The sequence below is a fragment of the Microplitis mediator genome, chromosome 3, assembly GCF_029852145.1.
Source record: "Microplitis mediator isolate UGA2020A chromosome 3, iyMicMedi2.1, whole genome shotgun sequence".
NCBI classification, from domain to species: Eukaryota; Metazoa; Arthropoda; class Insecta; order Hymenoptera; family Braconidae; genus Microplitis; species Microplitis mediator.
Window position 1 is genome coordinate 1265005 of NC_079971.1, and position 19974 is coordinate 1284978.

At 33.5% G+C, this 19974-nt stretch overlaps 5 protein-coding genes across 7 annotated transcripts in view; 3 read left to right on the forward strand and 2 right to left on the reverse strand.

Annotated features, from left to right (window-relative positions):
• LOC130665672 (cerebellar degeneration-related protein 2) overlaps positions 1 to 10310 on the reverse strand; it is a 41032-nt gene extending 30722 nt beyond the window's left edge. The window contains exon 1 of one of the 2 annotated variants that reach the window (XM_057466157.1): positions 9995 to 10310. In XM_057466157.1, coding sequence (XP_057322140.1) covers positions 9995 to 10070 — 76 coding nt within the window. In that variant the 5' untranslated portion in view covers positions 10071 to 10310. Of the gene's footprint in view, positions 1 to 6623; positions 7703 to 9994 lie in introns of those variants that run through there. The other variant, XM_057466156.1, reaches the window with a different exon arrangement.
• A 235-nt stretch (positions 10311 to 10545) lies between these two features.
• LOC130665674 (U4/U6 small nuclear ribonucleoprotein Prp31) lies at positions 10546 to 12582 on the reverse strand. Its single transcript, XM_057466160.1, has 4 exons — positions 12352 to 12582; positions 11255 to 12276; positions 10662 to 11003; positions 10546 to 10568 (listed from the first exon to the last, which is right to left on the reverse strand). Exons 1-3 carry the CDS (start codon positions 12470 to 12472, stop codon positions 10674 to 10676), a joined length of 1473 nt encoding a protein of 490 aa, XP_057322143.1. The 5' UTR covers positions 12473 to 12582; the 3' UTR covers positions 10546 to 10568; positions 10662 to 10673.
• A 96-nt stretch (positions 12583 to 12678) lies between these two features.
• Positions 12679 to 14622, forward strand: LOC130665679 (DNA-directed RNA polymerase II subunit RPB11). Its single transcript, XM_057466170.1, has 4 exons — positions 12679 to 12835; positions 12918 to 13007; positions 13071 to 13245; positions 14548 to 14622. The coding sequence occupies exons 1-4, from the start codon at positions 12783 to 12785 to the stop codon at positions 14581 to 14583; spliced, it is 354 nt and encodes a 117-aa protein (XP_057322153.1). The 5' UTR covers positions 12679 to 12782; the 3' UTR covers positions 14584 to 14622.
• A 33-nt stretch (positions 14623 to 14655) lies between these two features.
• LOC130665676 (tRNA-dihydrouridine(16/17) synthase [NAD(P)(+)]-like) lies at positions 14656 to 19948 on the forward strand. 2 transcript variants are annotated; one of them, XM_057466163.1, is made up of 6 exons: positions 14656 to 14802; positions 18008 to 18579; positions 18652 to 18900; positions 18961 to 19210; positions 19283 to 19438; positions 19790 to 19948. In XM_057466163.1, the coding sequence occupies exons 2-6, from the start codon at positions 18008 to 18010 to the stop codon at positions 19946 to 19948; spliced, it is 1386 nt and encodes a 461-aa protein (XP_057322146.1). In that variant the 5' UTR covers positions 14656 to 14802. The 2 variants fall into 2 exon arrangements, with proteins under 2 accessions (XP_057322146.1, XP_057322147.1); XM_057466164.1 differs by lacking the exon at positions 14656 to 14802 and adding an exon at positions 17923 to 17943.
• LOC130665673 (uncharacterized) lies at positions 14840 to 17900 on the forward strand. Its single transcript, XM_057466159.1, has one exon. The coding sequence runs from the start codon at positions 15614 to 15616 to the stop codon at positions 17345 to 17347; it is 1734 nt and encodes a 577-aa protein (XP_057322142.1). The 5' UTR covers positions 14840 to 15613; the 3' UTR covers positions 17348 to 17900.
• Positions 19949 to 19974: the final 26 nt, after the last annotated feature.

The following is a 19974-nucleotide window of genomic DNA, read 5'->3' on the forward strand; positions in this document are numbered from 1 at the left end:
GTACCCGATGATACCGTTATTTTGTATATAATACTGCACTCACTCACCTTGCGCTTATTTTATTATATAAATCTCTATCCTTTTAATTACATGTACACATATATATATTTATATCCATATATATCAACGGGAAAATTAACGGAGACTTAAATTTAAACTCAAGCTCGGGGTAAAATTATAAATAAAATATTTATTTTATTTATTTATTTACTTTTTAATTGACTACTATTTTATTTATATTAACGTGTACTTGAAATTGTAAACAATAATGAGACTTTTAAAAAAACAATGGCCTTGCACATCCGCCGGAAATTAATATTTCGAATAAAAAGGTGAGAATGGAGTATGAAAAAAGTAATGATTGTAATTAAGTAGGGAAGCAAAAAATTTAAATACCAAAATATGCTATTGCGGAATAAAATTAATTTATCTGAATTATATATATGGATATGAGGATTAAACATATATGTGAATGGGAAAGTGAAATGTGTATAATAAACCCAAGTTCTGAGATCTTGTCTTGTCTATTATAAACTCATGTCACTGCTCCTGTTCTGGCTTACACATTATTATTATTATTTATTTTAATTCGCGGGCGTATGTGAATTCCGACATCCTACACTTTAATATATGTAATACATTCATTTTATTTTGTAATTTTTTTAATTAACTAGCCTTTACTTTTATTATATTTTATTTTTACAAGTTTTTTTAAAGAGATATGAAACAAAGTTAATATAATAGTGTAATTAGTATCTTATTCGGTCAATTAGACTCTTGATAATCTTAATGTGCCATATAAATTAAAACGGTATAGATAACAACTCGGCGGTTCGCGGTTCGAGTCCAGCTCGCGGTCTCCATATCCGTAATAGAACACAAGCGCTTTTTATTTTCAATTAAAAATTTTTAAATATTCTGCTTATGAAATTTAGTATAAAAATTAAATTTTGAAAGAATTTTTAACTTCCCGCTAAGAAAATTGCAAATTTTCAAAAAAGGGAAGTTATTGGTTTCGGTCCGATTTTCGAAAATCGAGTTTTCATCAGATGTCGACGTTTTGAGGTCCTAGGAAACTATTCTGACTATTCCCGGGTGGACGTCCGTGTGTGTGTGTGTGTGTGTGTGTGTGTGTGTGTGTGTGAACTTTTTTTTGTCCGACGATATCTTTGGAACGGATGAACCGATTTGAACGTACTTGGTGGCAATCGAAAGAGCTCACCAAAACTTAGTCTTGATTAGATTTTGGGGTAAATCGGTCATGTAGTTTACAAGTTATACAAAGAATAAGAATTAAAATTTTTTTTTTATTTTAGTTTTTTATTGATTTCTCAGAAACGACTTATACGATCAACTTCAAATTCTAATCAGCTCTAGAACTCAATAAAACGCGTCGATTGCCGCCTCAACCATCAAAATCGGTTCATTTGTTCGTGAGATATCGTGGGCAAAAGAAATGCCAAAAAACGGTTTTTTGCGAATATCTTTGAAACGACTTAACCAAACAATTTCAAAATTTGATCAGCTCTAGAACTCAATAAAACACGTCGATTGCCGCCTCAACCATTGAAATCAGTCGATTCGTTCGTGAGATATCGTGGGAAAAATAAATGCTAAAAACGGTTTTTTTCGAAAAGAATGGGATACAATAGTATTTTCGAGCTCAAGGAGCTCGAAAACAGCGGGAAGTTTTGGGGCTGGCCCGCAGGGTCAACCGATAGACAGATTTTTTTGTTAAAAGTTATACAGGAATTTATTTTAAATGAAACTACAACTTTTGAATTTTTAGGCGGGAAATTTAAAAAACTTTTTTTTCGGGTATTATATTTATATTCTATTTAGTCAATTAGTGTCTTGATATTTCCAATATGTCAGAAATCATAAATAAAAAGTGACCTAGTCATCAGGTCGGCGGTTCGAATCCAGCTCGCGGTCTCTATATCCGTAATAGAACACAAGCGCTTTTTATTTTCAATAAAAAATTTTTAAATACTCCGCTTATGAAATTTGGTATAAAAATTAAATTTTTAAAAAATTTTTTTGTTAAATTATATAGGAATTTATTTTAAATGAGACTACAACTCCCTAATTTTTTTAGCGGGAAGTTTAAAATTTTTTAAACTGCTGGGTATCACATTTATATTCTATTTAGTCAATTAGTGTCTAGATAATTCCAATATGTCATAAATCATAAATAAAGTGACCTAGTCAACAGGTCGGCAGTTCGAGTCCAGCCCGCGGTCTTTTTTGAAATATTCAAATTCGATAATTATTTACCAGGTTTTAGCTGACAGTAAAGAGTTTCTAGAGGCATTTAAAGTCATGTAGACATGATTGTAAACATGTTTGTAAATAAAATTACAGAATTTATTTTTTTTTTTTATTAATTTTAACACGAAATTCTCACGTTATAAAATAACATGACAAAAACAATTAAATTCTTCAGAGAAATGTCTACATTTCATGAAGATTATGGTTTCTATTGGCGATATTTAACTCTGTAACCTCGATATGCATGCAATACAACATAATATGCCGTGATTATTTTTAGTGACCAATTACTCGATTGCTCGAATTATCCGTGCTCGTATGCACTTTCACACCTTTCTTATTAAGATACTCAAGTTTTTTATCTCTACATAACTTGATTAAACAAAAAACGTCTTTGTGTATACATATATGCAAATCATTTAAAAGAAATAAATAAAAAAAAGCCCCGATTAAAACGAACAATCGATAAAAAAATAATGAGTTATTGTCTTAATGTTTGAAAAAAAAAAGAAAAAATATAAAGCAAACTACGGAAACAAAACTGGGGTCGATTTCTATCCGTATCGGGTTATCAACCATATAAGAAAAAGATAGACTTTCACCTCGAAATTTTTCATCAATATGTACATATTATAATATATTTAGCCAGCCAACAAACTGAAGCATCGCTTCTAATTAAATTTAATTAATCACTGTTAAATTTATTCATTAAATATTTATCCATTTCTAATAAAATTTCAATCACTAATTAAAATACATACAGAAAAAAATTATCTTGAGCTAAGAAATTTTGTCTTGGTCAGAGAAGATTTCTACTAAAAAATTTTTTGCATGAATTGAAAACGAAAATTTTCTTGGGGCTAAAAAAAATTTTCTTGAGACAAACATCCAACGGACACCTTCTAGATCGATCAATCGATTCAAATCTAGACTCAGAGCTCGTTGCTGAGAAGAAAAATTTTTTCTCTTGACTTCTGTGTGCTACCGTTCGTTCAGAAGAATTTCTGATACGAGGCCTCCAAACATTCAACGAACGCCTTAATTTTGATCGGGATCGTCGTCTAAGAAATTTTATAGAAAGTCGATCGAAGATCTCGACTCTGAGCTCGAAAACAGCGAAAAGTTTTAGCGTTTTTCAGATTTTTTTTTAAATTTCTTGCAAAGCTACACTGTAAAAAATTTCGGTGTAAAAATGGACCCGGAGAACTTTACACGGCCGTGTAGTATGAAAATCTTTCGGTGTAAATTTTCCATCCGGGTAATTTGAACACAGTGTAATCTAATTTTTTTACACCATTCCGTTTTACTCGTTTTAATTTTAATTAACGAGCAACAAACGACCATTGAATATTTTTAACTACTTAATCAATAACTACATTAATTCTATGTAGATATTAAATAGTATTTTAAACATTTATATATTTTTATGATTCATTTTCTTTACACGTTTGGCGGTGTAAAAATTTTAAATTCACGCCGCCTTAGTATAACACCGAATTTGGTGTAATTTTCACACCAAAATTTTTACACCGAGACATTTACACTACACCGGGTCTAAAAATTTTTTTACAGTGTATAAATCAACGAAACGAAATATGAAAACTATAAAAAAAACATAATCATAAATATTGTTTATTATTTCTTTTAATAGAGAGTTTTTGAGAAGACAATGAACAATGAGCCGCAATGATATTTGTTAGCAATTTTTTTTATTGTGCCAAGACAATGCCAGACATGAACGAGACACCTGAATGAAGCCGTATTGATGAAGTAACGAGGGTGTCGAGATGATATGTTGATTGTATCAATCGTACATCATATTGTAGAAGGATAAGTAGGACTCGGTTTTCTCTATTTTGTTACCAGTCATGTTACAATAATAATAATAATCATTGTAATCACGGTTATTATTATTTTTCGACTTCAATTTTTATCAACGTGATTTTCGAACGGTTATATATATTTATAGACAAATGGATAAATATCGTAATGATAATAATTATCACGAAGGTTAAGGTCTACATGATTATTATCCGTATGTCAAGTCAAGATAATGAGAATACTTTCTAAAATCAGTCAACGTTTTATGCTTAATTAAATAAATTTAATGACAGTTAATTTACTGTTGTTCATATTATTATTTTTCCCATTATACTATTGTAATAAATATCACTGATATGTATATTTATATATATTTTTTTCATGTTTGTTTGATCAATTTATTGATTTATATTTTTTGAATTCAAAAAAACGAAAGGCGCCAATTGACTTTTTTGAACTGAAATTCACTCAAAATTTTTTTTTAAAGTTCTGGAGTAAATCGACCAATAAATGGGACTTCCGGTAATTGATAAAAAAATATTTCGATAAATTTTGATGAAAATATCTGAGAAATTTTTATAAAAAATACGAAATTTCTGATTGGTTTTGATAAAAAAAAAAAAATTTATGAGAATTTATTGGAGATTTTTGGACAGGTGGGGGCTAGTGTCGAAAATTGTCCTATTACGGGCATAGTACTGTAATCTAAGTTACGCAATTAAAAAATTCTAGTATAAATAAGAATGTTTACTTAATTCAGTGTAATAATAATTTAAATAAGTAATTATGAAATAAAAATAAAAAACACTAATGTGTTGGATTAAAATTAATTGTCGTGTTGAAATACGGAGTAATTATGAGTACTTGGGCCATTAATTATGGATAAGAGTTTTAGAAACTATTATATATGAGATAGAATTTAAAAAAAAAGCCTGCAGTGAGGGCAAGCAGTTATTGACTATTGAATGTACTATTGATTTGATATAAGTATATAAATGTATTGATAATATTGATAGCATTGATATCAAGTGAAATTTACTTTTTTCATTCGTGAGGGGGAAATTGATATTATTTTAATTGAAATGAAACTCGAACCCCCGTCGTCATGATAAACTTTGAATTATTGATCGATTTAACTTCTAGGTATTTAACTTCTATTTCTACTCAGTAAATAAAATATATGAAATAAATTTATTAATTATAAATATATTGATTTTTTTAATAGTAATTTTTTTTTTTTTAATAATTTTTTCTACTAAAAAGCTTGCAAGCTGTAAAACAAAAAGTTGTTTTTAAAACTATTTATTAAAATTAATAAATAATTAATTATTTTTAACTATTTTAATTTTTTACATTGATGAAAAAATTTTTGTCATTGTTTTAAATACAAAATATTATTTCTGATAGCTACAAACTATCTGAATATGCATTAAATTAAGAAAATATAGCCTAAACTTTTTGAATAGATGCATTAATTGAGCTGAAAAATGGTTTTTATTTTTTTTAACGATGGAGTACCTTTTTTAAAAATCTTAAAAAATTATGTGTTATAGGGGAGTACATAAGGCTTTGAAAAAAAATAGTTTCATAATTGTTCCAAAATTTTATCATAGTTAGAAAAAAAAATTAAGAAAAAAACAATTTTTTTTTCCAGGATCTCATGAAGCTATAAAACTGTTAATTATTTTTTTTTAAGAGAGTGTACCAGGTGATTTTCAAATGAACCGTTTTCACAGGTAAAGACCCAAATTATTAAACAAAATATGTCATTCGATGCGCAAACTCATTATTTATCGAATGAAATGTTTCTCGTTCGGAAATTGCAGTTTATATCTGAGAACGGCTCATTTTAAATTTCCATTTGCTAATGTAAGTGCAACAAGGACAGTTCCGTTCGTTCACATGTGTGTGAGAAAGAGAATAGATGGCATATCATCTTAAAGCTATTATGAACTCCCAAAAGATACTAAATTTTTCGACCAATCGGTCAAGCCAATGCTGAGAAAAAAAAATTTTTCTATTTTTTACATAATATTTATTTTCTTGGAAACGGATTTCCTCTAAGTATCATTCAAATATCTTTCCGGGGCCGATTCACCATACTTATACACACAAAAAAAAAATTCTCGACTGAAGGTAAATATTTTTGATTCAAGAAAATTTTTTTGGAGACCTAAATTTTCTCAGATAAAGTAGAAATCTCCAACCAAGACGAATTCTCTTGGCTCAAGAAAATCTTGACTTGGTTCCCGAAAACGTTTCTCTTCAAAAATATTTTCTTGACTCAAGATATCTGTTTTTTCTGTGTACCCCTAGGCCTTTCAAAAAAATCAATAAGTGATCATTTAAAAATAAAATTTAAAAATTTAATAGTCGGTATTACTCTTACATAAATAATTATTTAATAACATAAAATAAATAATAATAGCGTATTATCTTATCAAGAAAACTAGACTACCGAGAGCTAGCAGCGAAAAAATAATAATAACAATAAAATAGACATAAATAAATAATAAACGAGTGAAATTTACCCTGGAGCATATTGTGATCGGCTTCCTCGTCGTCAAGACTGCGAATATTGACAGATGAGGACGCGGTGAGACTCATTCTGAGGCCTTCCATTCCTCAATTCCGCCTCAAACCTCAGTGCAACTCAATCCAAGTATAATATAAATACCCGGTGCACTACAGACGTTGCTCGCGAGCCGTGACCCCGGTGAACCACCTGACTTCTTACCTCAGTCCCGGAGCATCGACTAAATTTCCTACTCCGATCTCGTACGAAAATAACAACCGTACAAATAAACGAAAATAAAAATAAAAAATTGACAACTATTCAAATAATCGGTTATTGATAAAATATTTGCTGGAGGTAAGGCCGTTTGTTCTTATTCCTTAACGTCTCGATGATTTCAATACGTGCTCCGCTTTCCGTCACGAAATCTACTTTCACTTCGTTTCATTATTTATCCTCGTGTACTTTTATCTTTAGCTTCAATACACTTCACAACTCTTTGCTAAGTACTCACTACTCAATACAATACCACCTTCTCTAAATCTACTAAATCATTTATTCAAATATTTTAAATATTATTTCATTTAAATGAAAGCCGATCGTTAATTTAACGGAGCAAATAAATGCCAGGTGGTCCCCGGATGTCAAAAGTCAACAGATCCTCCCTCTTTTTTTTTAAAAAAACTTTTTAAATAATTAACTGCTAATTACTGTTACGTCACAAACACTTTTGCCAAAGCTCGGGTTATTTATTTATAAAATATGAAGTATATGTGTAATTTATTTGAGACGCGAAACGCACTTGCGACGCCCTAGTTCATTTATACATCAGTGCGCTGTTGATTTTTGCCGATCAATAAAATGTTACCGGAGATAGTAAAGCGTTTGATGCGACTGCGCGGTAATTTTTAATTTTTTAATAACAAAATAGTTGGGGGAGTAACAGAATTTTGAATTTTATTTGAATTTTTTTGTGCGCCCAGCGATGGCGCTCAGTTATTTTGAATTTTGAACTTAAACTTGAGGTTTAGAGGCTTGAGTTTTATTTCGCGAGTCAAGTGCAGCAGCGGTCACTTGGACACTGATAATTTAAATGCCTGGGAATTATTTAGTCAAGTATTTTTTTTTTTTTACATAAGCCGCCGCTTTTTGTTCCGTCACTGTGGAGTGATATTGCATGACGACCTTGCTCGATAGACCGCGATAAATTTATCGAGACATTCTAAATGAGAGAGCGCCACTGTACGGACTTAATTATTTTTTATTTTTCATTTCTTATCTATCTGGTGTTATCACTTGTATTTATACTACAATAGCTTATATATATTTCATTATTGAATTATGGATTTACTTTTTTTGAATATTAATTCGTGGACTTTGGACTTGACGGTGACTTTAAAAAATTGCTTGCTATTTTTGCCTATTAAATTTTATTTTAGTTTTATCGATAATTTATTCAAATTTCAGGTTTTTTATCACAAAAATTGGCCTTTGTTTTTTTAAAAAAACTCAATAATTTAATTTTTTAGTGGAGATTTTGTAAAATAATATTTGCAAGTTAAAAAAATTATTATATTCAATAAATTAAACTTTTGTATTTTTTGGCGCCATTTAATTTTTTTTTAAATTCAAAAAAATTGATTGCAAGTAAATAATTTACGTCAGTTCCAAAAGTCTATAAAATTTTTAAATAAAATTCCTATTGGCGCTCAAAAATGATAAAAAATTATTTTATTCAATAATTTAAATTTTTGTATTTTTTGGCGCCATTAAATTTTTTTTTAAATTCAAAAAAATTAATTGCAAGTAAATAATTCACATCAATCCTAAAAGTCTAAAATTTTTAAATAAAATTTCTATTGGCGCTCAAAATTGATAAAAAATTATTTTATTCAATAAATTGAACTTTTGTATTTTTTGGCGCCATTTAATTTTTTTTTAAATTTAAAAAAATTAATTGCAAGTAAATAATTTACGTCAGATCTAAGAGTCTATAAAATTTTTAAATAAAATTTCTATTGGCGCTCAAAATTGATAAAAAATTATTTTATTCAATAAATTAAATTTTTGTATTTTTTGGCGCCATTTAATTTTTTTTTAAATTCAAAAAAATTCATTGCAAGTAAATAATTTACGTCAGTTCCAAGAGTCTATAAAATTTTTTTAAAAATTTCTATTGGCGCTCAAAATTGATAAAAAATTATTTTATTCAATAAATTAAATTTTTGTATTTTTTGGCGCCATTTAATTTTTTTTTAAATTCAAAAAAATTGATTGCAAGTAAATAATTTACGTCAGTTCCAAAAGTCTATAAAATTTTTAAATAAAATTCCTATTGGCGCTCAAAAATGATAAAAAATTATTTTATTCAATAATTTAAATTTTTGTATTTTTTGGCGCCATTAAATTTTTTTTTAAATTCAAAAAAATTAATTGCAAGTAAATAATTCACATCAATCCTAAAAGTCTAAAATTTTTAAATAAAATTTCTATTGGCGCTCAAAATTGATAAAAAATTATTTTATTCAATAAATTAAACTTTTGTATTTTTTGGCGCCATTTTAATTTTTTTTAAATTCAAAAAAATTAATTGCCAGAAAATAATTTACGTCAATCCTAAAAGTCTAAAATTTTTAAATAAAATTTCTATTCGCGCTCAAAATTGATAAAAAATAAAAAAGTAAATAATTAAAATTCTTATAGAAAATAATCAAAGTTTATTGACTCGTGTAATAAATTAGCATATTTTAATTACATGAAAATAATTAAATACGCAAGTACTATCTATAAATTATAATATAATTAATTACTATATTCATAATTCATATAAAACATATATATTTTTAATTACTTAAAATATCCCCTCTTACTTTACCTCATAATAATTATTATCCAATTGCAATTGTAATAACTATAAGTATAAATATACTAAGAAAGTATATCTTATATATATTTTATATAAATATATACTATAGGAAATATATCGTGACGAATGTCTGCATTCATAAAAGCAATTAGACCGCATTAATGGGACCCGTACTTTCGAGCATCTCTATTACAAAAATATAAATTAATAACAATCTTACGAGTATTTATTCTATTAAATAAACACGCGATAAAATATATTATTCCTAAAACTTGAATTTCTCGTTTACAAAATCCACTAAAAATTTAACTCATGAAAAAATCCTCCAACCGGCTTTAGTACTCAGTAAAAAAATAAAAAGTTTTAAGTAAACATTTTAAACAAACAAAATATATGTCCCGAAATCAGGACAATTACCGTCCCCGACCCAACAATTCTCAAAACCTCTTAAATAAATATATGAAGCCTCATATATATCCCTCAATAAACCCATTGATAAAATAAAATAAATAAAAACTCACCAGATACCGACCAGCATTCGGGACATTCTTGACAGAGAGTGGCCCAGTCGGCTTTTAAATCAACGTAACTGGCCATTTGTTTAATTATTATTTATTATTATAATAGTAAAATAATAATAATTGATGTCACGTGGTATTAAACACGACGAGCACATGTATAATAAAGTATTACTGCCGGTTAAACCGCTTTACGAACGATACCAAGACGTTTGACTCTTGGATTATACTTTGACTTTGCCCCATTCTTTCATTTGTTCCTTTCCTCTTACTTCTTACTCCTTACTCCTTACACCTTTCCTCTCACCACGTTCCTCTCCTTTTATATACCAACGTACACACCTTTAATATCTTGTCATCATTGGCTGTCTTTACCTTCTAATTCTCCTTCTCTTTCATACGGAACACAGCAGTACTAGTACTGGTACAGGTATTGGTACAGGTACTAGTGCTGGTGCTGGTATTAGTGTCAGTGTTGGTGCTAATATTCAGTACATTTACTTACTGTACTCCAGATAAAATGATAATTTATTATCGCAAATACTGTTTTAATTATTTACTCAATCGAACTGTATGCCTGTGAAATAATTATATGAAGCAGATAATAAAATAAAAAGTTATCATAAAAATTTAAATATCATTTATTTATTTAAATAGAGTTTATTATTACTTTGCTTAATAATTATTCGGTTTTTTTGACATTCAAAAAACCCGCGGTATTTGAAAAGTATTTAGCGTTAGCCTCATTAACTTTCTTTTCGGCGGCCTGGGGGTTCACGATCTCCAGACCCTGGAGCGGAGTGAACGCGACGCTCGACGCGGTACCGGACACTTGTTTCTTTACGGTCGTGCTGCCGCCCCACTGCTGCTCCTGTAGATTTTTCTGCAGAGTCTTTGAGATACGGACTTTTGTTTTCTCGTCGATTTGCGGCAATCTTATTCTACCGGTTCCAGTTTTCCCGATCGTTCCACGGCTGTAGCCTAGATCTTCTTGATACGCGTCACTTTCAATCTGAAAAAAAAAAATAAATAAATTATCAAGTTATCAAAAGCTAGACATCCAACTATCAATCGATTTGATAAATTTTTTTTTTAATTAACGATAGAAATTTTGTACATGACCAACTTAAAATTCTACTGCTAAAAATTTCTCTTTGAAAGTTTGAAATTTCCTGGATAAAAAAATTTTTTTCTGGATTTAAAAAAAAATCAATGGATCAGTTGATGAATTTTTGAAAAAATTAAATAAAAATGAAGACTTACATCAGCAAAGTTCATGCGGTTGGCATGTTTACGGAACTCAGTGATAGCATAACGTTCTTTCATCTTCCTGACCCGTTTACCCCCTCTCTTCTTCCTGCCAGGATCAATTGGCTTCGGAAGCGGCTTGATGAACTTAACCGGCGGCGGTTCTTGCAACTTGTCCAGTTTCTTTTCTATTTCATTACGAAAAGCCTGGCCAATATGCCCGTCAGTGCTTTCATGAGCAGCATCAACTCTCGCAGCGAGCATGCTCTTGGAGGCAACAAGTCTCGCGGCTTTTCTCCTTAGCTCCAGCGGCGCAACTTGAACGATCTCCGAGTAATAAATGAACCCAGTGTGCGGCAGAACGGCATTCTGCGAGAACCCCGAGAGCGTTGTCTTCTTGGAACCCAGTACCAGTAAATTACACGAGGGCATTTTCGACAACTTGGTAAGACCTCCGGCGACTCCCATTATCTTAGCAGCAGTCGACGCTCCGACAATTATCGACAAATTCGGCGCAATGAACGCCATCCTGCTCTCCACGTACTCGTAGATTTTTAACTTGCAGTTATTTAGTGCCAGGGCCATGTCGCAAGCCTCGCAAATCGCGTCTTTCTCATCATCAGTCAGCAATTGTCCTTGAGTAGTTGAGGCCGTCACTGAGACGACCATTATCGTGGCTTGGGTAAGAAATTGCTGTAAATTTTCGTTATTTTTAGTGCGATCCAGGTCATTGCCTAGTTCCCTGACGGTCTTTACGTACTCCAGTGAACCGACAACCAGTGATTCGAGCTCAGGAAATCTTTTAGAGTATTTATCCCGAACGAATCGATGTATCGTCACTATCTCGTCATCTATGGCCACTGCCATGTTGTTGGCTTCGACTATCAACTGGTACTCGGCATCTGATTCCACAGGTCCGATGATATCTGATGATTTACGCGGCAGCTTACTGTACTTTTCAATCTGCGCTATTATTTTATGCAGAAGTGGGGAGTCCAGTAATTTTGCCAGCTCTCGGACTGAACTTGCTTTCGTATCTAGAATTTAAATTATTTTTTACAATTACTATTATAATCATTAATATTTAAATAAATATTAAAATGAAAACTAACCTTCTTGTTCCATAGGCACGATCTGCTGTAAAACATCAGGAACATATTTCATCTCTTGATCTGGATTGTACTTGTCTTCATCTTCCTCCAGATCAGCCAACAATTCATCAGCTAAAGACATTTTTTATTATTTATTTAAATTCGCTTGTTAATTTAAATCTTCTAGACCCAGGTCCAGGTCTAGGTCTCGGTTCAACTCCGCAAATGTTTACTTCTGCGTGTGTTTATGTTCAAGTTGAACGTTCATCAACGTTTCTAAAAAATAAACAGAATTTACTTGCAGCGCTTGGAGATCTGAACAACTAAAAAATTTGAATTTGAATGACACTAGATGTCACCACCCGCGCGTTCATATTTTTGTTATTGAAAATTAAAGTTCGGATCCATCAGCAGTCAGTTTTTTAAATAAATATTAAAGTTATTGTTCAAAAATGAACGCGCCACCAACATTCGAGTCATTTCTTCTCTACGAAGGAGAAAAGAAGTAAGTAATTAAAATTAATATTATTATTATTGTAATTAATATAAATATGACAATTAAATATATAACCTAAACCCACTTGTAGAATCATCAAGGAGCAGGATACCAAAGTACCGAATGCTGCGATTTTTACTGTCAACAAAGAGGATCATACTCTAGGGAACATGATCAGGAAGTAAGGAGTCATTTTATTTTTACGGTAATTTAATTATTTATTTATTTTATTTAAATTTTTTAGCCAATTGCTCAAGGACCCGCACGTTTTATTCGCCGGTTACAAGGTCCCTCATCCTCTGGAGCATAAATTTGTGATAAGAATTCAAACTACGTCTGACTACACACCTCACGAAGCTTTCATGCATGCGATTACTGATCTTATTGCTGAACTCTCGCTCTTTGAAGAAAGATTTAAGGTAACTGATGTATACTTTGACATGAGTGTGAATGTAGCAGACATCAGATAATTTATAAATTTTAAATAATGAAATTTAAAAAAATGCGCGCGCTGATTTTTAAATTATTTAAATTCGATTTTTTTAATTTTTATTGTTATGATCCTGAAGTTAGCAGACAATTCAAAATTTTCGGATTTTTTTTAAACAAAACATTTACAAAAAAAATAAAAACTAAAAATATGCACATGTAGAAAATTTAAAAAACTACAGGTGCAATTTTTTAAAATATTTCTTTTTTTTAAAATTTATCGTCTAAAAAAAAATCCAAAAATTATTAGACGTCGGTTAACTTCAGGATCATTTTATTGTTCTCATATTTTAATTATGGGCGTGTTCAGAAATACACTCTGGAGGTGAAAAATTACCTATCTAGGTGTGATTAGTACCTTTGTAATGTTATATCGCACCTCTGGTTCGACCAGTGGATATTTCTGAACGCAGGAGTTGAATATTTTCTCTTCCAGAGTGTGTTTCTGAACAAGCCCTATTTATTCAAGAATTTAAAAAATTTCTAATTGTCAGTTACATACATTGACATGAGTGTGAATTTAGCTGACAGTTATAAATTTTTTTAATTTTAAAATAAGTGAATAAAATGTAAATTGAATGAAATTGAAAAAATGCGCGCGCTGATTTTTAAATTATTTAAATTCGAATTTTTTAAATTTTTATTCTTTTCACATTTTAATTATTTATTCAAGAATTTAAAAAATTTCTAACTGTCAGTTACATACATTGACATGAGTGTGAATTTAGCTGACAGTTTTCAATTTTAAAAATTTAGAAATAAGTGAATAAAATGTAAATTGAATGAAATTTAAAAAATGCGCATTTATAAAATTTGAAAATCAGTATGCGCATTTTTTAAATTTTCATATTTTCAATTTCATAATTCGTTTATTTGTAATTAAAAATTTGTCTCATCTGCTACATTCCCACTCATGACTTTGACAGCTGCTGTCAAATATTTTAAGATAACTAGACATTGTTGGTACTCAAATTACCGGAAATTCAATTCCCTACGACTTTGGTCTGATTGAAAAATACCATGGGATCAATAGTTTAGAAGATAAACTTCCAGCTGTCAAAAACGCCTGACATTTAAACCCGACGTAACTTTTTAACAATCGATCCTACGGTATTTTGTAATCAGACCAAACTTGCAGAGAATCAAATTTCCTTTTACCCGAGTACCAACAACGTATACCTGTCTGTCATATTTTTTATATATTTCATATATTTACTACATAATTTTTTCAGGATGCCATCAAAGAGAAAAAAGAAGGACTAGATTAAACTGTACGTTAATTTAAAATAAATAATTTCTTTTCTAAATCTTGTGGTTTTATTTACGAGTTATCATGGCATGATAAAACAGACTACCATGTCATCCATCAGTCTCCTTAGCATCTCAAAACATATTGAGAAACTTTCTAGTATATTTAAAAATTAACAATAAAATTAATCAGTAAATCAAATTAAGTAAATAAATTAAAAACAACTGGATCATTTGCGGTAAGTACTCGCATTTAAATATTTGAATAATTAGACAGAGATGAAAATAAAAATTTAGAGGTTATATATTGGGTTGATTGATAGGTTCATATAAATCCTAAATGTGTAAAGAAAAAGCATGTCAATATCATGAAATTACACTTGACTAGAGTACCAAGTACGTGACACAGTTTAACACTTGTAATTAAATAATAACGTGGGAATATTTATAAATTGTCGCCATGTTTCACAGCTTTGACGGTCATATTTAAATAAATTAATAAACACGTGGTTCAATAAATCAATTGTCAGAGCAACGATTAATTTGCTACTCAGTTTGATTGACCGATCAACTGATCTTGCAGTGGCGTTGCATTCGCTAATGATTAATTACCTTAAGCTAAATAAATAAATAAACGCAGATGCATAATGTAATTGGAGATTGAAAATGATTTGTCGGGTTGAGTTTAAAGGTTTCCATGCCACTATCGATTGTAGACGCGCGCATTAGTTTGTCCTATATTTCAAAAGCACGAATCTAAACTCTCAGTTTACTGGTACGTGTCGGCCAACCTGGCCGTCATTTGTGCTGACCCTTTTTAACGAGCAATGGGTGGTATATTTTGTGATAATCAAGACCTAGATCAGGACCCAGTCAATCCTCAGCAGAAAGACCAAGAGCAAGGCCAAGACCAAGACCAGTGTCAAGAGCAAAGTTACCAATTGTCTTATTTAAAAGACAATAAATATATAAATGCATCAATATCGACGAAGACCTCCTCGTCACGAGGGTCCAGTGTCATCCTCAAGGTGACACTAGTCTAAATTCGTGATGCTAAACGTATCATCAGAGCTACGGAGTTGCTGCTCACTGCAAGCGACCTTCGGGCCGCCTGAGCAAAGGAAAACGAGACGATTGAACGGGTTACAATTACCTCTGCATCCTCAACAAGTGGCCGGTTGGTTTGTCCTGATTGGACTGACCTTGAGCACTGGTCTGCTGGTGATACCGCAGCTGGGACCGGGTCTCCGCGAACCCATCACTTGTCTTCTAGCTCTGGTCCTTCTGATCCACGTGCTCGCCCACTTCACGGCCTTGCTCTTGGATCCAGCAGACCCCAAAGTCCGTCGTCAGCCGACGAACCTCGTGGTCCCTGAGTTCGATCGTACAAAACACCTCCATGTTATTGAAAACGGGCGTTGTCATCTCTGTAACATCACCACGAGCTGCAAGCGCACTAAGCACTGCTCGGTTTGCAATAAATGCGTACGTAATTTCGATCATCACTGCATGTGGCTGAACAACTGCATCGGTGGACGCAATTACGCGGCATTCATTGTCTGCGTTGTTTCAGCGATCACAGCAGCTCTGACAGTCGTCGGACTAACGAGTGCTGAAGTCACAGCGACCTTCGAGTACTGGAATAAAAATTCAACGATGGACAACATTACGCTGCCTTTTCTGCCGATCCAAGGCACCAGCTCACTCGTAGTTATTTCCGTCGTTGGAATTTTGTCAGCAATTGCCGCGGCTCTGTTGATACACTTGTGTTTCTTTCACGGGTACATCGCGTGCTTGGGACTAACAACTTACGAGTATGTGAGAAACAAACGTGAAAAAAACGCGACTAATAACGCGCTCCAGCACCAGAATCAACAGATTAATAATGAGGCTGCCAACGCTTTTTGTACGGAAATGAATCAATATCACTTTTGCAAAACGGTCAGTGCTAAAGAGGGTAATCAGCCAGATTCAAATCAAGTGTTTATATGCTCAACTCACACACAGTCGTCGAATAACGCGATAAGTAAAGAGAAACGTAACTTTCATTTGTATTTTTCTTACGAAACTCACAACGACGCAACGTCGATTGAATTGTCATCGAGATCAACGCTGGATGACCAGGTGCTGAGAAGGCCGAGCATCGAGCAGCCGATTGAGCTCAAACCTTCAACGCCGTCCCCAGTTTCCTGCTGCTTCTCCATCATGAATCATCACAACTGGTCCGAGAGGAGGAGCAAGCAGAAAAAGTCTCGCGAGACCGAGGAGAAACCCATGACTCGCTGCACTACTGTCCGCAGAATCCAGTCGTTCCTGAGAACGCGGCTCCGAAAAAACCCGCGAGCGCGGGCTCTCGAGACCTCCAGAAGCCGTAAAAATCGCGTGACTCCCGTCACGAGTCCAGACTCAGACAAGGAACTCCAAGTTCAGACAATCGCAGTGCCAGTTTCCCCAAAAGATCCTGATGCTGTTGTACAGAGACCAGTTAAACTTCCGCCGCTTAATCTTCCGTCCAGACGCAGCCAGACGTTGAATGGATCCATCGATGGGTTGGATTCTCTGGCAGCCTCCAGCGAAGTTATTTTTGCGCTGCCTGTTGTAAAAAGAACCCAGCATCGGATTCGCCGTCCGTCGCTCCATCGCCGGCCCAGGTTCAAAATGAGCCCCCATATCACGCAATCCGCCCAATTGTCGCCGATTCCCGAGTCGGAATTGTCAAAACCGGCCTCGCCGCGTTCGCCGCAGCTCAACCACTTTTCCTTTCCTCCGACTTCAACCGACTAATCTTTTTAAAACTTTTACAAACAAGAGCTTACTGTACCATAAGTGATGATAGTGTCATTGGATTTATTTTTTTAGCAGCACGTTGACGAAACGAGCAACGAATAGAAAGTTATTTCCATCCGTCCTGCTAAGTCCTAACTCACCATCATTCAAATTTACTGATCATGTGTAAATATCGTACATATCCTCGCTATAAACTCCATTTAAATAATAATCAAAGGGAATAAATGATTACTGCTAACTGATAACTGATAACTGGTAAAAAAAAAATAAACTCGCTGTTATTTAAAAGCTAATAGTTCAATCCCCTCAGTACCTGGTAGAGACTGGTACCTAAAGGGGAACAGAAGTAAACGAGTGATTGTCAAGCCGTACATCCTCTGCTATCCTCAAAACGAATCTCGTTATAATCGCGTGACAAAATACTTTGTACTTTGTAGCGTGCGTGTAATGGCAGTCACGTAATGTGTAGCCTGATAATAGAGTAGGCTGGCTGGTTGAAATGGTTTTGAATAAATAAACAAGTTTATGAAAATCCATTTTTTATTGTAATTGTAAGTCGTAACTTCGGAAATAGCAAGTGAATAAAATAGCTGGTAAAAAGTCATTGACTTGGTATTAGAAATATAAATACTCATTTTATTTAATTGAACCTTTCAGATGACTGGTAATATTTGGAAAGATTTAGGCTCTCCCCAGTTCGTTTTAGCTCCGATGGTAGACGCAAGTGAATTAGCATGGAGATTATTGTCACGTCGTCATGGCGCCCAGTTGTGTTACACTCCGATGCTCCATTCCTCGGTATTCTGCAGGGATCCCAAGTATCGGAAGGAATTTCTCGCAAGCACCAATGAAGACCGTCCGCTGATTGTCCAGTTTTGCGGTAATGATCCCGATATTTTGCTGGAGGCTGCGTTGCTGGCTGAGCCATACTGCGACGCGGTTGACATAAATATCGGGTGCCCGCAGGCGATTGCCAAGCGCGGACACTACGGCGCTTATTTGCAGGATGACTGGGAGTTGCTGGAGAAAATTGTCGGGACGCTGAGTAAAAACTTGAAGATTCCCGTCACCTGCAAGCTGAGAGTTTTCACGGAAATAGATAAGACTGTTGATTATGCCAGGATGTTGGAGAAAGCTGGTGCTAGTTTGCTGACCGTCCATGGCAGGACCAGGGAGCAGAAAGGTCCGCTGACGGGTTTGGCTTCTTGGAAACATCTAAAAGCTGTTAGGTATTGAATTTATTAAATGGGACTACGGGAAAGATTCTAAGATCTGGTGGATTTTAATTGATATATTTTCAGAGAAGCCATCAATATTCCGATGTTTGCTAATGGAAACATCCAGTGCCTCCAAGATGTCAAGAGATGTCTAGAAGAAACAAAAGTCGAGGGAGTGATGACCGCTGAAGGAAATCTGTACAACCCTTTCATTTTCGACGGGACCAACCCGCCGTCCTGGGAACCGGCTCTAGAATACTTGGATCTAGTGGAACGGTATCCAGCCCCTGCTTCGTACATCCGCGGACATCTGTTCAAAATATTCCAGCACCTGTACGTTAACTTTCTCTCCAAAAACTGATTATTTACGGCAAGCTTGTAACGATAGTGTAGACTTTGTTTGACAGAGAACGCCGAGGAACGCGCACTGCTGGCGAGATATTCTACGATGGAGTCGTTCAGAGATGTCGTAGATAGACTGAAGAACCGGTACCTGGCTTACCATGAAGGTAAACAAGTTTGGAACCCTGGTAACCTGGCTGATGATTGCAATTTGGTGCTGCCGCCGTGGATTTGTCAGCCGTACGTCCGGGATGCGCCCCAAGTTCATATCGAGAAGGTCACAGCCAAACAAGTAGAATCTGTATGTATTTTATGATGATGGATTGACTGATGATTAATTGGTTTTGTTATTAATTATTTATGTTTGTTTTAGCATGAAAATAGTAAAAGAGAATTTATTGATGAAGAAGGGAATCAAATATCACGCAAACGAATGAAAAAACTCCGTCGCGTTGCTAGACGACCTTATCAGACATCACCGAGTGCACGAAAACATTCGATTTTATGTGAAGATTGTCCTAATCCTAAGGTACGTTATCGTGTATTGAGTTAGGGGTCAGCTGGAGCCGAAGGTGAAAGCTGCCATCTCATAATTAAAAAAAAAATATTTTATAGTCCCCCAGAAAGTGGCCGTCGGTTTTTATCCCCCACTGTTAGAAAACGAGTCTAATCTCGTCCTTACTGAACTTGTCCCAGAGAGAGAATGAACTTCGGAGTCGCCCCACTACCGAATATTTCTAAACTGCGCATGCGCAAAGCGGGAGAATATTTAGTACACAGAAGTGGGAGTAAAAACTGAAAATATCCGAAGTATTCTCTTTTACTGGGACAATTTTTCACACAAATAAGACATTAAAATTTTTAATTTGAATTTTTTTAGGGTTCAAAGTGTGAGTACAATTTATGCCGGCAGTGTTGCAGGAACAAATGTTTCAATGAAAACTTAAACTGCCCAGGACATCGTAATTTGACGAAAACCCGCCGCGAAGTCGCAACTAGTTACGCCATTAAGCGATTCAATGACATGGCCAAGAGATGATGATGATGATTGATTTTTTAAGTTAA